General features: G+C 45.5%; 1 protein-coding gene across 2 annotated transcripts; it reads right to left on the bottom strand.

Annotated features, from left to right (window-relative positions):
* Positions 1 to 1,000: 1,000 nt before the first annotated feature.
* Positions 1,001 to 19,906, bottom strand: loxl1 (lysyl oxidase-like 1). 2 transcript variants are annotated; one of them, XM_079737061.1, is made up of 8 exons: positions 19,000 to 19,906; positions 18,285 to 18,912; positions 13,301 to 13,409; positions 12,150 to 12,287; positions 7,557 to 7,713; positions 6,480 to 6,575; positions 6,000 to 6,115; positions 1,001 to 2,935 (listed from the first exon to the last, which is right to left on the bottom strand). In XM_079737061.1, the coding sequence occupies exons 1-8, from the start codon at positions 19,513 to 19,515 to the stop codon at positions 2,929 to 2,931; spliced, it is 1,767 nt and encodes a 588-aa protein (XP_079593187.1). In that variant the 5' UTR covers positions 19,516 to 19,906; the 3' UTR covers positions 1,001 to 2,928. The 2 variants fall into 2 exon arrangements, with proteins under 2 accessions (XP_079593187.1, XP_079593186.1); XM_079737060.1 differs by having other exon boundaries at positions 18,285 to 19,906.
* Between the last annotated feature and the right edge of the window lie 3,671 nt (positions 19,907 to 23,577).

The raw sequence follows: 23,577 nt of genomic DNA, 5'->3' as shown, positions 1-23,577 counted from the left end.
ATCAGCAAGTAATCATGTTGACATCTTCTCTCTTTAATGGTATGCATGCATGGATTTTTATTTTTAAATCTGGTGCAGTTATGTAAATATCAAATCTAAGATACTTTAGTGTCAAAGCGAGGTTAAAACTATTGGAAAGAAAATGCCTTTGGTTATCTATAATGACACTTTTGTGTCATTATGCCTTTTGTGTCATGTATATTGCAATTAATAAAACAGTGATTGCCTTGTACCTTGTTGTATGAAAGCTGTTTACAATTTGAGGATCACAGTGTCATTGTCTATACAGTGAAAGTTCATTCTAATAAGGATCTTTACATTTGATTTACAACTTAATTGGATTGTCGTCCCGGAAATATGACAGCTGATTTCCATATCCCACTGCCATATACCAGAAATTGATTAACTGACCATGGCCACATGCAGTACAGATATTGCTTTGCAATACAACTCTGACACAAATGAAGAAAGACCTCTATATTTTTTCATAAATATCATATCACCTCATTCATAGGATTTTGGTATTTCGGAAAGGTCATATTTGCATTCATGTCTGAATCATGAATGGCAAACCCACATGCAGTGTGTTGGGAAAATCCCTCCATGCATTAATACCACTGCTCGTCTTTTTGCATTATATTTTTGATGAAACTCTCCAGTGTTTCTTTCATCTGATCTATATTCTGTGTCAGAGTCAATAGATGCATATAGATGTCTACTTATAAACAGGATGGGAAAAAAGAATGGCTTTAGTCTCAGCGTGGCCCAAATTCAACTCAGAGAGCACTGGGGTGTGCAAATGTTTTTCTTGGTGGGTATGGCTTTTTTCCGACAGGTGTTCAATTGTAGAGTGATTCAAATGTCACACCTCTAAGGTACATTTTGTATTTCAACAATCAGTTCCGCGGTCCAGAAGATACACATACAGTCTAATCTCTGAATAACCACGTCACACATTGAACCAAATAAATGAGTACAATTACAGTACAACATGGAAAGATGTTCTTTATTTATTGTACTCCGTAGATTGGCTAATGTATGCTTACAACTATTTGCCGTTAAATTTCAAAAGTAAGACAAACATTAAAAAAACGGTCGCACCAAGTAAGAAATCCACACGAGAACAAAGATAAATGCTGTCCTTATTTACACAACAATGATACAATAATACATTGCCTCTGCTATACTCGAGAAATGCTCAATAAACAATACACGCCGTTCTTTTCTTTATAATAATTCATGAACACAATTTCAAAAATCTGTTTATCGGGTCATTCCCCCAAAACCTGTCGTCCTCAATATAGTTGGAGGAAAAGAATTGGAGGAAGCCTTTTCAGAGCCATCGCTAGATTCCCATTGGCTCCTACACACTGAAACGGACCACTCCGTGAGAGAGGTAGGTGGGGACTAACAGGCAGTAGCAGTCGCCTCTTCTTGGCATAACACCCCACACTGTCGAGTGACCGTCTCGATGAATCAGTCCGATAAACGACTCCATTCATACGAAGGAGACTCAGTGAATCAGTGACAACATTGGTTCGATATACAGTACGTGATGACAGATTTATTACTAAGCTACAGCTAGTCTTTCTGGCTCTGGCTCTGGACCAGGGTCGGCGGCCGAGGAAGAGACCACCAATCAGGGGTGTACACCTCAGTGTTCGCACAGTGTGAATCCTGTTATCTTAGAAGCACCTTATTGAGGCAGCAAAATCCACCAGCCAGACTGCTGTTTGTTTGGTTGTGTGTTTGTTGTGTTGGGAAGAAATGGGTGGAATGGGTCAGGGGGAAGAAAATGCTTTGAGGGGATTTAAAGAAGAAAAAGCATCTTAGTATTGAAGTCCAGGCAACCTGGTGTCTGACTAAGGGGGAGTCTAAGACACAAACATGGCCTCGCGCGAACACACACACACACACACACACACACACACACACACACACACACACACACACACACACACACACACACACACACACACACACACACACACACACACACACACACACACACACACACACAAACACACACACACACGCACACACACACGCGCACACACACACGATAAACACAACATTAAACCGATCTTACCCAGAGAATCTGCGGTATCGGCAATGCTGGCCCAGCCCAACAGACACAAGTGAACAGACACAAACCAACACATTAAGGCTCTTCTGTGTCACTGATCATTACTCCCCCCATCCCCGACCCCAGCCCAATCCCCAACCAGACACACACACACACACACACACACACACACACACACACACACACACACACACACACAGACACACACACACACACACACACACACACACACACACAAACACACACCAACCACGGTTGAAAGCACTTGGAAGGGACTTGCCCTTAATTTCATTTGTTGTACTGCAGCTGAACCCAGAATCGCCCGGGACAACCCATTGCAACACCAGCAGCATTTCATGGTGCGTTGGTAATCAAATGGACCAGAACCAGCGGAGCATGCACATATGGTTGTTTTTGGGTTTGGCTTTTTTTGGATGCAGATGTGTCCAACAGGGACACCGTAACCCTCTGTGATTGGCTGGGGACAGGCTAGCATGATGAGACGCTGTGGTGTTGGTAGAGGATGACAATCGTTGTGTTTCGTGCCAAGTGTTTGTGTCTGTGCATGCAGGTGCACGCGTGTGTTTGGGTGTGTGTGTGTGTGTGTGTGTGTGTGTGTGTGTGCAAGTTGGCACCTCTGTGTGTATTTTCCTTCGATTTAATTCTATGTTGAAAATGTATATTTGTCATGGGTCAATAAAATATATATTTTTTTTTTTAACAAAAGTACAAACCAGTTCCAAACCAGTATCAAACAGGTACAACAGGATTCTGTTCACATTTCAATGGAACAGAATCCATCCAAGTCTCTCATCCAGGCTTGGCCGTCTTCCTGGATCTGATCAGGACCTGATGGCAATCACACAACAGTACTCTGGTTAGACTGTAGTCAGGCTGTAGTCAGGCTGTTAGACTGTAGTCAGGCTGTAGTCAGGCTGTTAGACTGTAGTCAGGCTATAGTCAGGCTGTAGTGAGGCTATAGTCAGGCTATAGTCAGGCTGTTAGACTGTAGTCAGGCTGTAGTCAGGCTGTTAGACTGTAGTCAGGCTATAGTCAGGCTGTTAGACTGTAGTCAGGCTATAGTCAGGCTGTTAGACTGTAGTCAGGCTATGGTCAGGCTATAGTCAGGCTGTTAGACTGTAGTCAGGCTGCAGTCAGGCTGTTAGACTGTAGTCAGGCTGTTAGACTGTAGTCAGACTGTGGTCTGGCTGTTCCAATGTCAGGCTGTTAGACTGTAGTCAGGCTGTGGTCTGGCTGTTAGGCTGTAGTCTGTCTGTTAGACTGCAGTCAGGCTGTTAGACTGTAGTCTTGCTGTTAGACTGTAGTCTTGCTGTTAGACTGTAATAAGGTTGTTAGACTGTAGTCTTGCTGTTAGACTGTAATAAGGCTGTTAGACTGTAATAAGGCTGTTAGACTGTAGTCAGGCTGTTAGACTGTAGTCTTACTGTTAGACTGTAGTCAGGCTGTTAGACTGTAGTCTTACTGCTAGACTGTAATAAGGCTGTTAGACTGTAGTCTTGCTGTTAGACTGTAATAAGGCTGTTAGACTGTAGTCTTGCTGTTAGACTGTAATAAGGCTGTTAGACTGTAATAAGGCTGTTAGACTGTAGTTAGACTGTAGTCAGGCTGTTAGACTGTAGTCTTGCTGTTAGACTGTAGTCAGGCTGTAGTCAGGCTGTTAGACTGTAGTCTTGCTGTTAGACTGTAATAAGGCTGTTAGACTGTAGTCTTGCTGTTAGACTGTAATAAGGCTGTTAGACTGTAGTTAGACTGTAGTCAGGCTGTTAGACTGTAGTCAGGCTGTAGTCAGGCTGTTAGACTGTAGTCTTGCTGTTAGACTGTAATAAGGCTGTTAGAATGTAATAAGGCTGTTAGACTGTAATAAGGCTGTTAGACTGTAGTTAGACTGTAGTCAGGCTGTTAGACTGTAGTCTTGCTGTTAGACTGTAGTCAGGCTGTTAGACTGTAATAAGGCTGTTAGACTGTAATAAGGCTGTTAGACTGTAGTCTTGCTGTTAGACTGTAGTCTTGCTGTTAGACTGTAATAAGGCAGTCTAACAGCAAGACTGACCCAAGACTGGCAGGCAAAGTAGTTAGACTGTTCAACTTTAGTCTGGCTATTAGGCTGTAGTCAGGCCTTTAGACTGTAGTCATTGAACCTCATTGATGAATATTATGAGATGCAGACGGCAAGAAAAAAGCAAGTATAAATATAAACCTGGAAAGGCAAATATATTTAAGGCTATATTTAAGGTTCTTCCAATACAAAACCATGAACACACGCCACAACTTGTATGTAGAGAACAAGTAAGAAGTGTTCTCAACATCTAGAGGAATGTTACACTGGCTAAATCATCTGTTCCATTGATACTAGATGTGCTCGAGCAAACATGGCAAATGTTTTATACGATTTGGGTGAAATGTGAAAGCACTTAAACCTAATGGCGCCTTACTTATGTACATTTGCCCTGATCTCCCTTCAAGAAGATATGATGATAAACGTCTTAATAGAGCTATCAAGGAGTGCTCACGGCGGTACCGGACACTCAGTGGGGTGATATATAAAAGTTTCCGAGCCCATTAATCCTCACTCAAGAATGGGCACATCATTCATTAAACCATCAAATATTTTACCAAGGAACCCCATTCAGTTCAATAAGTAATATAAAACACTAAGAGACGCTTTATTAATCGACCACTAGGCAGAAAGACCTGGCACCGGACCTCTTGAATCTCCGATAGTACAATCGGTTTTTCAGGCGTTCGGTTCCAATTAAACCATCAATAACCCCCCCCACCCCCCCTCCCCTGAGTGGGCAGAGTTTAGCTATACATTCACTCGGCCTATGAACACAGAGCCCTCTAATGGACTCTGCACTGGCCCTACACAGCACACAATGGTGTTCCATTAATCACGGCTAGTGAGTACATCAAACTGGGATGACCCTTGTGATTAAAGGCCCTGGATCTGTGTTGGGTCACCGAGGTTCTGTGTTGGGTCACCAATGTTCTGTGTTGGGTCACTTACTGAGGTTCTATGTACAGTCAGTGAGGTTCTGTGTTTGGTCAGTGAGGTTCTGTGTTGGGTCACTAACTGAGGTTCTATGTAAAGTCACTGAGGTTCTGTGTTTGGTCAGTGAGGTTCTGTGTTGGGTCACTGAGGTTCTATGTAGAGTCACTGAGGTTCTGTGTTTGGTCAGTGAGGTTCTGTGTTTGGTCACTGAGGTTCTGTGTTTGGTCACTGAGGCTCTGTGTTTGGTCAGTGAGGTTCTGTGTTTGGTCAGTGAGGTTCTGTGTTTGGTCAGTGAGTCTCTGTGTTGGGTCACTGAGGTTCTGTGTTGGGTCACTGAGGTTCTATGTTGGGTCAGCAAGGTTCTCTGTTGGGTCACTGAGTTAGGTTCTATGCTGGCTGCTGTGTTCATCAGTTATTGTTGGACATCAGATTCAAGGGGCGAAACATGATTGAGAAGATTGAGATTTGCCGTTTAGATAAAAGGCCAGTGATATAAGACAGTCACTGGATACACACTCAGAGGTTATTGGTTTGTCTTTGACTCAGTGGTCAGTGCCATTTTCTCATTTCAGGTCACCATTTTGGGAAGGGAAACGACGGGCACATAGCGAGCATATTTATGGATTTGCATGATAATAGCAGGTCATGGTAACCTAATTACCATGCCCTCAGTGTTTGGTGATCTTTTTTAATGTAATTACATTTTGGAGCCATCACATTGGCTGCAGCGTTTGGAAATAGTTTTGTTTTCGAATCTCAAGAATAAAGTATGTGTTCATAGTTAGAGCACAATGTAAACACAGGCAACCCATTATCCAATGTTATTGTAGGCCTTTTTAAGGCATTAGGATACGCTAATTATGTTTGTGTTGTGTTGGTTATGTATTTCATGTGACTCACTGTGCTATCTTGCAGTTTGTTGTCGTTACGAAGCGCCCCGTGTAATGAATGTTACAGCGGATTACGTTGTTGGTGAAGTCTGACTCCAGTATCAGATACTTGGGATTAACCTGGAGCTGGGAAGCATAAATCAAAAGCAATCAATCAAACACTATCACAGCACCAATCAGTCTCTCCTTTTACTTTTAATCCTGCACATGAAAAAACTAGTATTAGTTAAAGACTACGAATACAATACATGGTATGGATATTTGATCTGATGTTGAATCTAATTAAATTAAATTATTAGTGTCCTCTGCAGGCAAAAAATATCTTTCTCCTGGCAGATATAATGAAAAAATGCAATCAATAATGATTAATACATTCCTGTTCATTTTAAATTCTGGCTCATAACCTATGAAACCCCACAAAGTTTATGTCAGTTTCCCCTAATTCTGACCTTGTATTGTCCACCAACCTGTATTTTCAACAAGATCTTACCTTGAGTATGTAGTTTCCTGGCTGTATGTCTGTGATATCGATCCACTGGCAGTCTATGTCAGCATTGTATGTATCATAGCAGCCTGGACTGAGCCCCTGCAGGACAGGAGAGGGCAACATCAAGTCCCAATCTCTGGCAGGAGCCTGCCACTCAGTGTTATGCAAGGGCTTCCAGCCATAACATGAGCAAGGCATTATCGTTATTAAAACAGTGTACTATAGGTTGATCAAAGGCGGAGCTCCGATGTGATGAATTGAAAAAAATAAGGATTGTGAGCATTAAACCACAGTAACTTTCCCCATCTTCATTCACAGCCATTTTGTAGGATAAATATAGCATTCTTGCATGACCAACTATTATTCTTTAGAATATCAACAATAATAATCGCACCGCCGGACTCGGAAGGTCAAAAGAGATTCCCTCAACTTAAAAATGAAAAAAATCCCTCAACAACTAAGGCTGACAATCTAGCAAAAATGGATATAATAGTCATAACTTTATAGGGATATGGCTGCATCAATAGTCATATTCAATAGTAATTTCAACACTTTTTAAACCATTAAACATAGTGTACCTGCAAGTATCTGTGAACAGTGCAACATCAACTAGCCTTTAGCAATGACCTCATCAGAACAGTGGACATTTTTTTGGATTTCCAAAAATGTTAGCCCAAGCCAAAGAAACAACATATCCCATGCAACATCCGGGCACACACTGTACATTCCCCCTTATTGCAAAAACATTTTTATTAATTAGTACAAACAATGTTAGGTATTCATGGTCAAGAATGACAAACAAAGGATATTAAGTCCAAACAGACTTTGGCTCAACTGAGAAGCTATATTATATTTCCTCTGTTTGACCTCTCCACAGCAGAGGGGTGAGTATACATATGTTTCGTCCAAAGTTTGTTTTTTAACAAAGCAATTTCCAGAAGTTTATTCAGCTTGTTTCAGCCGGAACTGGAAAAAGAGAGGTTGAGGGGAAGTCAAAAGCCAGCTGAATAAACTCCTGGAACTCTGCGCGCACATCCGCTCATCTGCTGCCCGCTGGAGCAGTCGCGCGTGATTCATTACCTGAGTGTGGGACGTGCAGGCGTAGCGTTTGAGGTGGCCAAAGTCACACGTGGTGTCTTCCAAACAGAAGCTGGCCTTGTGTCCTTCGGCCACTTTGCGGCCGCTGGACACCTCCAGCAGGTCGTAGTGGCTGAACTCGTCCATGCTGTGGTAGTGCCTGGTGGAGGAGGAATGACGCAGGGAGGAAAATAGGGAACGTCAAAGACTGGTTGGCACAAAAGTGATGGTACCCCATGAGTGTTAAAACACAGAATTATAGGATAAAACACCTCAATAACAATACGAGGCCTATGACTACTGCTGTTACTACTACAACCAAGTGAATAATTCACACAAAGGATGTTGAACTTTTTACCAAGCTTGTGATATTGTTGTGCCATGCAGTGCAGTGTGCATTCACAATAAGGGCCACTGTAGGACTTTGCCCATTGGGTTAATGAAAAGTCAAAAGGTGTACGTTTGTGAACCCACCTGCTTCACCTGTGGCCCTGCGTTGTAATTGATATTGCAGCTTGACGAAGCAGATCATTATTTATTAAAGGACAATGGACACTAACGAATGGCCACAATACAGCACTGATGAATCAGGACATTAACACTCTAATGATGTATGAATGATGTTAATTACTTTGTTACAATCTGCAAGATCAGAGGGGTCGATGTGTGGGATAATGCATGGACACATGGTTGTTTTTACACACACCCATGTGTTGGTGTGTGTGTGTGTGTGTGTGTCTGTGCATGCACAGGTTTGTGTGTTTGTGTGTGTGTGTATGTGTGTGTGTGTGTGTGTGTGTGTGTGTATGCACAGGTTTGTGTGTGTGTGTGTGTGTGTGTGTGTGCATTCATGTGGGTGTGAGTGCGTGCACCTGTGTGTGTGTGTTCACAGGTTTGTTTGTGTGTGGGTGTATGTGTGTGTGTGTGTGTGTGTGTGTGTGTGTGTGTGCATTCATGTGGGTGTGAGTGCGTGCACCTGTGTGTGTGTGTGTGTGCATTCATGTGGGTGTGAGTGCGTGCACCTGTGTGTGTGTTTGTGTGCATTCATGTGGGTGTGAGTGCGTGCACCTGTGTGTGTGTGTGGGGGGGCTTTCTGGTGTTTACGTAATGTTATTGGTCTGTAACTATTTGCGCAGCTTTAGCAGCTTAGCGTAGCCTGGATGCACACGGGCCACTGATCATTTCGGATGACCTGAATGAGTCTCAGTGAGAGACTGTCAACTTTAAAATCATTCATATTTCAAACAGCCTCTTGGGACTAATGCCAAGAGTCAAAGTGACCTCGGAGGGATTTTATGTGCCCACTTCGTGCTAGAAGAGCAGTAAACATCGAAACAGAAATGTCTGTTCGCAGAAGGGAATTGTGCTCATTATAATTGTGTAAATATATTATCCTAACAAGGAGAGGGTACTTAAATCCTCCTTTAAATGAAATCTTTATCGTTCTCCGGGACTCTCCGTGGCTCCGAGACATGCATACTCTTTTGACACGAGCAATAGTACCCAGTCGTATTCATTCACCAGCTATTTAAAAGAAAGATAGTCGCTTAATGTCGGCTATTGACAAGATAAAGCAACCATTCAAAATAGGTTATAATGTAGACATATTCTTACTTACAATCAGGCAATCCACAAGAACATGGCTGACCTCATCCATACTTTGAATGAACATGCTAATCACTAGCAAAATATATAATCCATGATTCGAATCCCTCCTTCATTTTTCCCTCCCACATTTGATGGCTGTGGTTCAGGTGAGGTTAAGCACTGCACAGTTACAGGGTGTGTACAAACTGCACAATAAAGCCTTACATCATAGTCCGTGTTTCCACATAACTATTTCAGGAGTTTGACTGGATATGTCGTTAAAGATTGAGAGACATCTTGGAAGGAAATTCAATAGAGGGTACTTTCCAGGCGCTGACTAAGGGACACATCCCAAACTCATTCCTTCCATGGTCGAGGGAACCCATTCTGAGTAGCTCTCGGGTGGATTTTTTTTCTCTCTCTGCATCCTTCGTGCGGGGTTATGGACAGGTTTGATGGGCACTCGAGAATTCAGGTGGATTGAACTTTTACCAAGTCGTTTGAACAAGTTATGTGTGTGTGTGTAATTTGTCGCTGTGTCAATATTTGTGTACATAAGGAGAAGGAAGAGAGACAGACAGACACAGACAGAGAGAGAGACAGGCAGATAGACAGAGAAAGGGAGATACAGAGCGAGAGACAGAGAGAATGGGAGACAGAGAGAAAGAGAGAGAGAGAGAGAGAGAGAGAGAGAGAGAGAGAGAGAGAGAGAGAGAGAAAAGAGAGCGAGACAGGCAAAGGCCTCTTGTCCCTCCTTGGGTTATGTTGCAGACTATGTCAGTAACGGAGAATGCAGAGATCGGGGGGAAAACATTGACTTAAATAAAAAAATGTTTTGGAAGACGCAGAACATTCCAATCTAATACCTAAATCCTGAATCACTTTCCCATTTGTGTTGCAACAGTGCCGAGTTATCAGATTACATGTTTGAGTGCATGGTCCCATTTCAAATATTTAGCAGAACAATGACGTCCGCATTCCACAAATAATAAGGATGAAAAGAATGGTTGTTGACTCTTAAAGCACCAGTACAAACAACAACAACAGCAACGATGATTTAAACACGTGACTACAGATAAATGTCCAAGCGGTCTTCAATGTTAAGCAGGCAGGACACCCTACAACCTCCGTTCAAATAAATTAACATATTCCGAGCGTTGGAAACCCAAGAGGGAGGCAATTCCCTCTCCTCGTTCCAGCACTCAACGCCAGAATAGGGCCAGCGTGTGATTTATTGTGGAAACAAATTCTGTCGACTGTGCAGCTTCTCCGACTGAAGCCGACGCGGCCGGTCTGTCGCTTATCGTAAGAATCTGGGCCAGAGTCCCTCCTCCCGTCCCCCCTCAAGAGGGCCGACCGCAACCGGAATGCCGTGGTCGTTCCACTAACCCACATCCACCGCGCGACCGGCCCCAGCCTCGTTGGTGCCACGCCACAGATCGCCAGAGACAGACAGAGCGAGAGTGGTTACTCTGCACACGGAAGATGTGATTGCCTCAGCCTGTCCTGTCCCCCCCCACCTCCTCCTCCAGGGTCTCTCTCTCCCCCCCCCCCCAATGTATGAGAACAGAATTGATGTCATCCAGTGATCTCCTAACGGCCGTCTGCATTCCAGTACCATGAGAAACTGACACCTAGCTGGCGGATGTTCACCTGACTCCGAGACGGGAGGGGAGGAGGGACGGGGGTGTTCTGGAAGGTGAACGTGTGTGACAGCAAACGTGGACCCGACTCCCACCTCGTCAATAGAACGAGGGAAAGAGCATTTAAAACGAGAAAATGAAACGATTACAAACTTGTAATGTGGTCGCCTCTCCCAGCTCTCCGATTTCCACAGAGAAACACTTCTGGTGCGAGACCGTCCAACTGACCAGTCACGATGGTGCGGTGTGTTAGTGGATGATGTCACCGCCGCACTGCCTCATGGAGTGGACAGCCTGTTTGTGTAGTTTGGATTACTTAGTTGTTTCGCTTTAAGTCAGTACGACCGAAATCCACCATTTCCAGAAGCCGGGTTTTTTCCATTGGGCAGTTTCATGAATTTTAAAGAGCTATTATACCTTCGCAAGGTGTCAACACGAGTTCACTCAAGCCATAAGCCAGATGAGGCATGGCTCTGCCAAGGTATTTCTAATGACCGCTGCCTGTTTTAGGGCACAGCTAAAAAAGCCTCTCCAGGCTCATTATTTTTTTTTTTTTTTTTTCCTAAGCATCCCTGAGATGTAATAGAAGCCTCCAAATGTTTCCCTGCAAATCTCTTATTTTTCGCTGGCTAACGCTGGGCAGGCGCTGGAACAACAGTCGCTGGAACAACAGGCGCCAGTAAAGTGTCCCGTGTCTCCGACTGGAGACGCTGCAGGTCGAATGGTTGTTTGTGAATCGACAGCTGTCAATGCAGATAAGGTATGTTATTTAAATCAAAGGGAATCTATCATTCTTTATGTACGTTGTGGAAGCGATTGAACAGCAGCTGAATGGACCAGACTTTGGAAGATTGGATGGAAGGATCAGAAGAATCACAGCTTCTGACTTTACCTCATGATGTACCTGAGAGTCATCCATCACATGACTAAAACCAGGACATCAACGACAAGGGCGGGCCAGACAGCACCGGCGTTGTGCATTCAAGAAAAAGATTCGAAACCAGCGGTTCCTAACTGGAGGTACGCGTACCCTAGAGGGGCCCATAGCCAGCGGATTCCAGGGGGAAATCCTAAATACTTTTTTAGTTGTACCTAAAATCATTGGAAGGTTACGACATAAAATAGACATCAGCACGCCCCGGCTTCTCTCGATTATAAATCCCTTGGCCACCACAATAGAAATACTGATAGCGAATCAAAATAGTAATACGAGTCACAATACTAAATGACAGTTGTTGAGTTATTTGAGTTCCATCAAAACATTTGATGTAAAGATGAACCCTGGGTCCATGGGTGGTGGTGTGCTCGGCCTATGGTGGCTTGGTCCCTGAGGGGGCGGAGCTCCAGCGGCGTGGTCAGTACTCACTGATGGCAGCTGTGCCACTCCCAGGTGTGGCGAGGTCTGTTAGGCATGAAGTCGGCCGTGCCCTGGTTCTTCACCCTCTGGGGGAAGCGCAGGAGAACCCTGACGTCGTAGTCCGTGGTCTCGGGCGTGTAGGCGGTGCTGGGGGGGGTGACACATCGCACACAAATCAGGACACCAAGGTGGTACGGAGAACGGCATCTAACAGACCCATGGGTCCACAAAGGAAATGTGTTTGTGTGTATATGGGAATATATGAATATATATATATATATATATATATATATATATATATATATATGTTCCCATGTTTCTCTGTCGCAAGCCTAAGGCGAACAGGGAAAAGGCAAAAGAAAAAGAAAAAAGGCAGAAAGGCATCTGAAAAAAAGCTGGGAGGCAGGAAGATATATCAAATAAATAATTCATAATTCATATTACAGATATCACTCCATACAAACATTTGTTCTCCTCGCTGGAAGGAACACAAAGAGGGATTCAGTACAGCAGCCTGTTGCAAAATGCAGCTTTAAGGAGCGAGGGGGAGTGGGGGGGGAGAGCTGCTGGGAGGTCTGCAGCAGACCTGAAGATCTGCACCATTCATCTCCTGGTTGCTGTTGACTCTGGAGTGTATGGCAAATTACAACAGGCCATCTGTCTGTGGTTGCTGCGAGCTCGGACAGGATATGAAAAGGGCTTTGAGGGATGGCTGTGTTTGTGGCGCGAAGAGGGCAAACAGACAGCAGCACATTTCCATCAGTTCAGTGCATTGTTTACAGTGCAGTCACAGAGATGATATTGTTGGGGCCTCTCCAGGGTGGCAAAGTCTTCCACCATCACAGAGAGATGGACAGAGCCCTGACCCACCCCCCCCCCCCCCCCCCCCCCCCCCCCAGGTGACAAGGTTCCTTGGTTCCAAATCTCACTCAATTTGTGGCTTGTCTTACTAAACTTTTTCTTTTTACCAGCATACTGCTAAAACAAATTCTGCAATATGCACACACATTTTTGGAAAGGTGGTAATTTGATTAAATGCTAAAAAAGGTACCCATGGTTATGGTGTTCTCTACCCAAACAAACACTGTGATTATCTATGACTGTGGTACAGACAGACAGTACCATAGCAGACCAGTGAAAATGACCAGATCATGGTTTACCTTGCCAGACATTTCTCCTCAGCAGCGCAGCGTAGGGAGTACATATGAGCTCTCTGGATGTATGTGGATGCCTGGACGTAGTTGGGATCAGGAACCAGATCAGGCAATCCTAAAGCATGAACACATTATGAATTAGCATTGTTTTTCTTAACACAGATGCAGCCTGTGCCGTCAAATAAGAGAAAATGAATTATAACACACAGAAATCCGAAAAAACATTAATAACGTTAATTGTTGAAATGGATAGGAACAAAAGCACACTCAATACAGCTTTAACTTTACAAGGGCATAATGCTGTGCAGTATTGGATGCTCATTAGCTGTGAGCATTTGAATTCCCCATTGTGTCTCCATATCTAAGAGCAACAGAAAGCAATAAAAATGAAGTTTGACTCACAAATAAAATGTTGTAAAATGTACTTTGAATTAATATTTTATATTAAAACATTCTCCACCTAGTCCCCAGGCTCTCTCCCTCACTCTCTCTCCCTCACTCTCTCTCCCTCACACTCTCTCCCTCACACTCTCTCCCTCACTCTCTCTCCCTCACTCTCTCTCCCTCACTCTCTCTCCCTCACACTCTCTCCCTCACACTATCTTTCCCTCTCTCTCACACACTATCCATCCCCCTCTCTCCCTCACTCTCTTGCACTCTCTCCCTCCCACCATCTCTCCCTCTTTTACTCTCTCTCCATTTTTCTCTCCCTCACACTCTACCCCCCTCACACTCTCTCTCCCTCATATTCTCTCCCTCTCTCCATCACTCTCTCCCTCAGAGTCATTATCCCTCTTTCTCTCCCTCACATTCTCTCCCTCTCCATCACTCTCTCTCTCTCTCTCTCTCTCTCTCTCTCTCCCTCCCTCATGTCTTACAATGAACAACAGCAAAGCACTATTTGTCATCCATGATTCATGAGGGTGAGGGTGCAGCGCAGTCACAGAGGGCCCTCACTTCAGCTCCAGGAGCCTGGTGCCCCTGGTTCCTGTCCCTTAGCACTGTGCCTCACAGTCTCTTAATGAGACACACTCGTCTCAGGGGCCACTTTGAACCGGATGTGAAGGGAACCTACGTGCTCCACACAAGGTTTGCTGGCTTCAACTCTGGACCACTTAAACACTCCTATATTTCAATATATTGTGGATTTTCTTTTTTTTAATACAGGCTTTGCCTCTCTACTGAATGTAGCTCACACGTACTGTATATGTATGGATGTACGGTTATGTAAAGAGGAGTTTTAACGTGTATCACTGCAGGTTACTATTGGCATAAGATATGTTGGTTGACTGGTGATATCCGGTGGGAATGAGCTAAACTGAGGATTCCTGAGGAGTCGTAGGAATTCTCTGCGAGATGTCTCTGTGAGTAACATTGTGGTGTGGGAAGGGAAGGGAATAAAGACGGAAAAGGAGCCAGGCCTTGAAACAAAGACAGAGGGAGGTAAAAAAATATGAAATAATGACATTGTACAAGATGGATGGGATATATACAGAGGAGAGTGCATGGGGAGAGAGAGATGGAGGGGGGGAGAGAGGAGAGGGAGAGATGGAGGGGGAGAACAGGGAGAGAGGGAGGGAGAGAGACAGCGAGAGACCGATAGCGACAGAGAGGTGGCGAGAGAGAGGAAGAGAGAGAGAGTGTGAGGGAACGTGTGTGAGAGAGAGAAAGAGAGAGATAGCGAATGGGAGAAGGAGAGTGAAAGAGAGATAGAGAGAAAGAGAGAGCAAGAGCGAGATAGAGAGTGAGTGAGTGAGTGAGTCAGTGAGTGAGTGAGTGAGTGAGTGAGTGAGTGAGTGAGAGAGAGAGAGAGAGAGAGAGAGACTGGGGGGGTTTGTTAATGAACCAAAATAACATATTCAGGCGGTAAAACAACAATGATCTCATACCCCTGCTGTTTTTCGAGTGGGCCGGTGACCAAGTCTGTCAGAGGAGGCAGGAGAATGAATAAAAGAAAAGCAGGCCTGACTTGTCAGAGTCAATGTCTGTCCCATTTCCAGTGAAGGGCATGGCAGCCAAAGGGGCTCTGGGAGAGCTTATCAACCCTGCCTGTTTGGCCCACTGGGGCCAGACGTGCCATCATGTGAACGTGTTCAACCAACAGAGTCACACCATCTGACCTCACCATCTGAACACATAAGACAAAAAGCGCATTCAAAAAGAGTCAAGTGGTGTTTGGTGGTAAGGAAGGGATTTACCGCAGGAAGTGGGCTAATGCTACGTTAATTGTTTTTTGTTCTTGTGCGTGTACATAAAGCTAAGAGGATTTCGTTACGAGCTGCCTGTTGGTAAATCCGACGGTATCCTCGGTTTGGTGTTTAACGCCCGGGCGAGTGGCACCCTACTCGGCTGCAGGTTCAGATGAAAGGCTTTGCTTGGCCTGCAACTGTGCACACATCCTATTTGTCTGTTCACTTGCAAGCCAAACGCAGAGCTTCCAGGGGCAACCCTTGTAAACACTGCAAAGGCAGTGGGAGACGCAGTGCTTTCCAACCAGGGTTCACAACACAAACCTCCTTCTCTATTCTCTCCAACCCGTCTAAGCTTTTCTCCTTTTTGCTATAACGTTTAGCCAAGGTTGTTGAGCCCTGGAGTGCTTGTGACAAAGCCACACGTTACACTCAGAGTGGGCTACGAGCGGGGAAATTAAATAATCTCGGAACGTTTTCCTCTAACTTTCCTCTGAAGAATAACGCAGGCATGCTGAATTAGCATTGTTTTTTCATTCTGCTTTTACTACGATTTGTTCCCGAGGCTTTAAGGAAACACAAATTTGTACAAGACGTAGTAGAGGATGGAAAAACCCATGGGTTGGTCTAAATTGGTGAGATCAAAATCGGAAAAACAACAATAAAAGTCCCTCCTACATCGTGATAACGAGTCTGGGGGTCTTCATGTTGTTCTGTGGGGAATGGAAGGCCATTAGAGTTCCTCCATTTCTGTTTTTTGTTAGCCTTACTGGAAGACAGTAAGTGCAATGCACAGCTGCTGACCTGAAGCCCCCAAAAACCCATTCATCCAAAGCTGTAATTAGCGTATTTCTCTATGACTGGGTCTTGGCAAATCTGCCTGCATATTGAGCAATGTCCTTGCTGCAGCAGTTGCCATTCGGAACTTGATCTACATATTTCCCTTGCTTCCCAAGGATTACACTTAACAGAATTAATTTGGATGCGGGCAGAGAACAGAGAACTCAGGCAACAAGGAGCTAAGCCAAGCAGAGATATTGACCAACGTGTTCATGATGCCAGATCGATTCAGGAGAGTTGGACGGTGGAAGGCCTGATCTGGCCTTCACGTGTCCGTCACGTGCTGTGCCATTCAGGCTTTTTGTGAGGTTTCCCCTTTAATGCATATTCCCTTTTTGTTATTAAATGCTCAACTGTTACTAAACTCATGTAGTACAACGAAAATACACAAGATTGCCAAATTGTCCCTTTTTTTTGTATCTGATGTTCAATCCAGTTCAAGATGAAGCCTTACTTAGCGATTATTGTTTCACTAAATCCCCCACAACCTACGTGAATCTAACCTTACGTCTGGTGAAGGCTTGTCGTTCACCAACTGCTTTGTAAGAATGCGCAGGCAGACCAACAAGTACATGCTGCATGTGCAAACATCCCAAAGCCTCTAGTGGTTTACCGTTAACACACTAATGTTGTGTGAGAGCAGGCAGGAATCCGTGCACATGTTTGGGTTTTTCTCCAAACGGAAATGGTTCCCAGCTACGGCGAGGCTAATGACGGCACGCTACTAGAGGCCCGCTCTGATTCCAGGGTGATAAGTAAACTACAACCGTCTAAATCTGCCGTTCTAGTAGTCTCAGAATAGTCTCCGGCCCCTCACACGAGACAGCCCACACTGTGAAAACACAGAGAGCTCTCTAGAGGTTAAGGGTTAAATCATTCCTATCGTGTGTGATTATGACTCAACTTTTTCCAGCTCTAATTTGTTTGATTAAGATCCGGTTTCACTGCGTCCTTCAAAACAACAAAGCAACAAGTGATCAAAACAAGACCGATTGTTTGCTGTTGGTGCCAGAAGAAATTAATTTACTCTTTTGTGCCAATAAACACTTTCAAGACCAGACTACTACAGGCACCTACAATCCAATACACTGTTCGCCCCTGAGAGCACTTTCTAAATACATACGTTTGTACTTTTTTTTTTTACTCGTAATTCTTGAGGGTGAGGCAATGGACCCTATGTGTGACCGGGACTTTCCACTCTCTCCAACCCCCCACCCCAGATCCCCTCCATATGTAGCAGGACAGAATCCCCCATTCTTGTTTTCCCCTTCTCCTGTCCTGAGAGCTGCACCACCCCTCGACTCCCAGATATGAGGTCACTCTTGTTAGCGAGCTCCACACTGAGGCCTTGAACATCGGCCCAGGGGCTGTGTTCCTGTCCAGTATGCGACAGCCCATGTGGGAGCACAGAGGGCCCTATGTGTGCGCTCATTGCCTTGGCACAGCCCCGGTCACACCTGGTTTCAATAACAGCAGCACGGACGAGATGAACACTGGGAACTGTGCTTTTTGTTTGTAAATTGAGTCGAGGAATGTCCAAAGCACTGGTTGTTAGGCAACATAAGGGGATTGACGGATTATAACTGATTACAAATTGACAAACTTGTAATACATCAAGAGAAAATATAAACTTGCCTTTATACTGCAAATAAACCTCTCTCAGATTTTTGAATCATGAATTACTTTACTTTTTGGTTCTGTAACACAATGGATTGCCAGATGGATTTCTCTCTCTCGTTAGTTTCACCTTCAATATTAAATGAATGAGAGACCCGGATGGTGGCCCTACAACGGCAGCTCACAAGCACTCCCTGTATTCCTATTTGACCTTCTCATCCCACTACTGTTGCTCACCCACGGCGTATCCCATGCATTCTAAATCACGCTCATGTATAATGCAGGGTGTAAACAGGTCAGCACCTTTGGTGTGCGAACACAGTAGAGTAGAAGAGCGGGCGTACCTCTCTGCTCCTGCCGGTAAACACTCCCCGCCGTCTGACCCGGGTTCTCGATCGCCGAGTTCGGAGAGATTCTTCCCGGGGAAACCTGCTGAACGAACGGCGGCTGGGGCCTGCCGAAGGGGGGGAACTGTTCGTACTGAGGGCTCCTGACCGGGGACTGGGCGGCCGTTCCCGTCCGGTCCACCCCGACCGGCACCGGTGCTTCGGGCACCGCGGCGGCAGTCTCCCCGTTGTAGAGGCTGTGTGTGTACCTGCGGTCCAGGCCGTCTGCGAACGGCGGCTGCTGAGGCTGCGGCGGAGCCGCCCGGGCGGCGGGGTTGGGAGCGTAGCCGTAAGGCTGGTAGAAGCGGTATCCGTCTTCGGTGTAGTCGGTGAAGGGGCCTTGGCCCGCTGGGCCCCCCGCTCCCCCCATCGGGCTCCCCTGCCCGCCCACTCCCCCCACACCACCCCCGAATGTCCCAGCGTACCCCCCTCCCCCTCCTCCACCCCCGTAGCCCCCGCCGGTGTAGCCCCCGCCGCCGTACCCACCACTTGGGACCATGGGCTGGAAGGGGGGCTCGTAGCTCCTCACCGGTCCGTCCATCAGGCTGGGGTCGTAGGGCACGCCCGGGTACTGGGGCTGCTGGGGCTGTGGAGCGAAGGGGTATTGTTGAAACGGCGGCCCGTTGTAAGAGGACGAAGAGAAGGATGAGGAGGAGGACGAGGAGGACCCCACCGACGGCTGTCTGAAACGAGTGTTTGTAGAGGTCTGGAAGCGAGTGCCACCTGTGCCACCTGTCCCGCCCGGGGTCTGCCTCCAGTTATCCGGCACTTGCCCGAAGCCAAATGGATGCCGCGCCTGCCCCCGGATGGTCTCCGAGCTGCCTCTGGACGGGGCCTGTCTGCGGACGTTCCCCCCCTGAGGCCGGCGGGCCGTGCGGGGGCGAGCGTCTTGGCGAGAGTCTGCCAGGACGACCCTGGGTCCCGTGTCCTGTGCTTGCGACCCGGCCGGGACGTACTCAGCCCCGCTGTTCAGGAGACTGAAGCGCCGTCCGTTGTTTTCCCACTGGATGACCTGCCTCCAGGGGGTGGCCGAGCCGTCCTGGGCCCGGCCCGCTGGCTGCGGCTGCTCCTGGCCTGGGCTCTGGTTCTGGGTCTGAGTCTGCCCCTGGGTCTCCGGGGCGTCCTGAGCCTGTGCCCTTGTGCAGATCAGCAGGAGAAAGACCGAACACACTGGAGCGATTTGAAGCATACTGACTCCCGAAGACACTGTACTATGTACAGCAGGGAAAAGGGAAGCAAAGAAAGGCTGTCCACTGTCCTCTTCTCCTGCAGCTCAAAGATGAACCACCTGCAGAACATGCGTGTCTTCTTGAGATGAGAGGGGCTCCGGGTTGAGCGCTGAAGCGGCCGAGCAGTGTATTGAGCCAGTGGTCAAGTCCATCCGCTTGGTGCTTCACTGCCAGCTAGAAGAGAGGAAGTTACATGTGCATCAAGCAGCAGTCATACCCAGAAAGAGCTGGCAGAGCGAGAGGGCTGGATTTAGGGGCCCCCACTAGCGACGTAAGCGTCTGTTAGCGCAGTGAGAACATGCCCTGTCTCTCCGTTGGTCTGCTCAGCTGCCCTGTCAGTAGACTGTGCATTGCTCCCTGCCTGTTGGAAAGAAGGGGCTGTTTGCTACAAGACTGCAGGTTTCTATTGAACTGCTTACAATGGGCTGTGAAAAAAAAGGCACTCAAACTTTTTTCTCTTTTTTTTTTTCTGAAGTCCCACATGGCCCTAGTGCTAGCGCTGTTTCCTGGCCTGTGGCGGTTTCCAGAGTCAACATTAGCATCTGCCAAAGCACTCACTTTAAATCACTTCTCGCTCTCTACTGATGGAGTTCTTGTCATCTTTATGCTACAGATGTCCTCAAAAGCAATAGTTTGTGTTGCTTATAGTGACATGCTTGCTTAATACAGTACATACTGATGGGACTGGCCTCATAGCTAGAATTCCTTGACAAAAAAATTCCATGAAAGTGTGAAACTCTCACAGTCTAGTCAGAGACTGTAACACGGAGAAAGTCCCCTTCACATCAAGTTATCTTTAACTTGCAAACCAGCAAAATATAGAAAAGGAAATAACAATGTGACGCAGCTCGGTGACACTGAGTGGGTTACTGCAGATGTACTCAGTGCCCCACTCCAAGCCAAGCTGAGGTCATTCCTTAATTATTGATATTATTTTAACTACCTCCCGCACACACAAACACACACACACACACACACACACACACACACACACACACACACACACACACACACAGTGCCTGCTTTCTCCACCCCTTAATTCCCCAGTGACCTGTTGAACATGAACACAAAAAAAGTACTGTGTGACGCAGCACGACAGGATGAGTACCGTCAAAGACCTACGTTATGAGACCTTCGTGTGCCGCTCTGAAGTGCTCATACACATTCCAACCCTAGGCTTCAAAGTGTTTGCCGAGACAATGTGGATCTCAACAATATCTGATTTCTCTGTTATCTAAGTCAGCAGGTTCTGTTTCGTTTTTTTTTTACCCCGGTATTTGCCTTGGCATCGCATGGTTTGGTCAATGGCCAGAACCGAGCCAGAGACCAAGCAAAGGACAGCATTCTTTCGGCAGAGGACTGATGGTTAAATACAGTCTCCTTCTCTTTGAAACCAGAGCCAGGATAACAGGCAGTTGCGTACACTGTTTTCTTAGCACATTGTTCTTTGAGGAACGATAAACGGCCCGCTAAGCGCATGATTTATGATGCTGTTGTTGATGAGGATATATGTGTGAGGTCTTGGTTTGTGTTTGATAAGGGACCGGGGGAGAATTTGGTCCATCATTCATCAGAGTGGTCTTATTTGTTCATTGCTTCGTTTTCCCCTCGACTGCCATTCAAAATACTCTTCCAAGAGTAAATTAATAAGAAGTATATTACTTTATGAAAGGACGTGTATCTAAACATATAACCCTTTTTCATTTCTAATTTGTGACAGAGAAACATTGTTGGCATCTCCGTTCAACATTTCTTCCTTCCAAAATATTTCAGCAGACAAACATGCTTTTCTTTTCTATAATTGACCAGTTTTTGACCTAGTTTTTACCCTCTTGATTATATAACTTCCTACTGAGTCAACATACTTTTACATCTTTGAAAACATCCCAACTCCTCCAAATTCCAAGACTACAAGCTGTGCACAGTTTCATTCTGAATATATATATTTTTATTTCAGATTCTGTGGCCAGATCTATGAGTGAATGAATTTTATATGAAAACGTGAGACATGAGTAAACAGTAATGGAAGGCCAGTACTAGCAACTATCATGGCCTGTTCAAATGATCTGCCATGCAGTACACCCACAGACAAGTGTTGCTGGACAGTAGCAATTACCCTTCCATTAGTTCCGGTTCAAACACATTGGGGTTGCTGCTGTTGACATAAGCCCACTTTTGGTCCATAATAGAACATTATATCTGATCTGGAAAAGATATTATTGATAATGAAACAGTGAACACGTGAAATAGGAGTGTAAAATATTTCTTTGTAATCGTCCAAAGCCAAATTATCCCAGACTCTGGAAAACTTTTCATTATATATAATTGCATATTTCACTTTGTTATTAAATCCATATGCATTCAGTTTTATTCATATCAGAATCCAGTAAAATGCAAATGAAACATTTGTTTTCTTATTCTTTTAAGATGAGATGGATTCCCTCTCAATAGTATCCTGACTCATTCTTCTTGTCTCTCCTGTAGATCCTGACTTGTTCTCCTTGTCTCTCCAGTAGATCCTGACTCATTCTCCTTGTCTCTCCTGTAGATCCTGACTTGTTCTCCTTGTCTCTCCAGTAGATCCTGACTAGTTCTTCCTCCTTGTCTCTCCAGGAGAGCCTGTCTCGTTCTTGTCTCTCCAGTAGATCCTGACTCATTCTTCTTGTCTCTCCAGTAGATCCTGACTCATTCTTCTTGTATCTCCAGTAGATCCTGACTAGTCCTTCCTCCTTGTCCCCCCAGTAGATCCTGTCTCATTCTTCTTGTCTCCTTAGCAGATCCTGACTAGTTCTTCCTCCCTTACTCCTGGAGTCATTAATGCTTCTCATATTTAATTCAAGATCCAGATTTCCTAGCTTTCAATTTTTTCATGGCAGATTCTGATCCCAGGCGGATGTTCGCTGTAGACAAGATATTTATTTAGTTATTCATAATTTTTTGGATATCAACAGTGAACCCAGGAGGGAAAATCGCATCGGAAAGCCCTGAGATCCTGTCTTTGAAACATTCCTGTGAGATTACTCTGAGCACTCTGGGCTAAGGTTTCCTTAGCTTCTAGTGTGCCAGGGCTCTGTGTGTGTTTGTGTGTGCATGTATGAGTGTGTGTGTTTGTGTGTGTGTGTGTGTGTGTGTGTGTTTGTGTGTGTGTGCATGTGTGTGTGCGTGTGTGCTTCTACGTGTATGTGTGTGTGTGTGCGTGTGTGTGTTTGTGTGTGTGAGAGTGTGTGTGTGCTTGCGTGCGCATGTGTGCTTCTGCGTGTATGTGTGTGCATGTGTTTGTGTGTGTGTCACATACTGGTTGAAAACACCATGTACTCTGAAGTGCGGTGAAAGAGAGCATTGAGCTGAGCGTCAGTGGGGGGGGAGGAAGGGGAGGAGAGGGAGAGACGACACCCTGTTGTGAGGAACTCTGGGTGACTCAGAAAATGGAAGTAAACAAGGACTCCCTCCCCCTTCCCCCTTAGTGCGACCTATGGTTCCATTACGACAAGCATCACGTGATCAACTATTGATCACATGATCAACTATTCATCTGATCAGCTATTGATCAGACCGATATGTACTCTGAACTGTGTCACTCAGAATCATCTGGTCTTTTTTGCATTTGATGATTTTACTACTATATGGTCACACTAATATCGCAATATTGTCAATTATTTGACTGTGTTTCAGTGCAGGGCCTATATATGGTTTACTTCATTGCATATACTGTATGGGTCGTATCAATAAATTAGATTGATGTAATAATAGCTGATGACAGCAGATGATTACAGCGACAAACATTAACCTATCCGCTATAGATTTATGAAACAATCAATTGAGCAGCAGTGCCATCAAAAAGTTAACAATTCCAAACAATTCCCCTTTAAATCATGCTGCTCGCTTCACATCATGTTCCCACTCAACCAACTAAACCACAGCTGCTTTCTGTTTGACTGAACGCACCTGGTTTTAATTCATTATTATTTTGTATTATTCAGGCAGAGACACAGGGCACCTGTTATTGGTCCTTTGCCGAGTTC

This window comes from Pollachius pollachius, assembly GCF_949987615.1.
Source record: "Pollachius pollachius genome assembly, chromosome: 5".
NCBI lineage: Eukaryota > Metazoa > Chordata > Actinopteri > Gadiformes > Gadidae > Pollachius > Pollachius pollachius.
The sequence above is the reverse complement of the archived record's forward strand: the minus strand, read 5'-3'. Positions and strand labels throughout refer to the sequence as shown.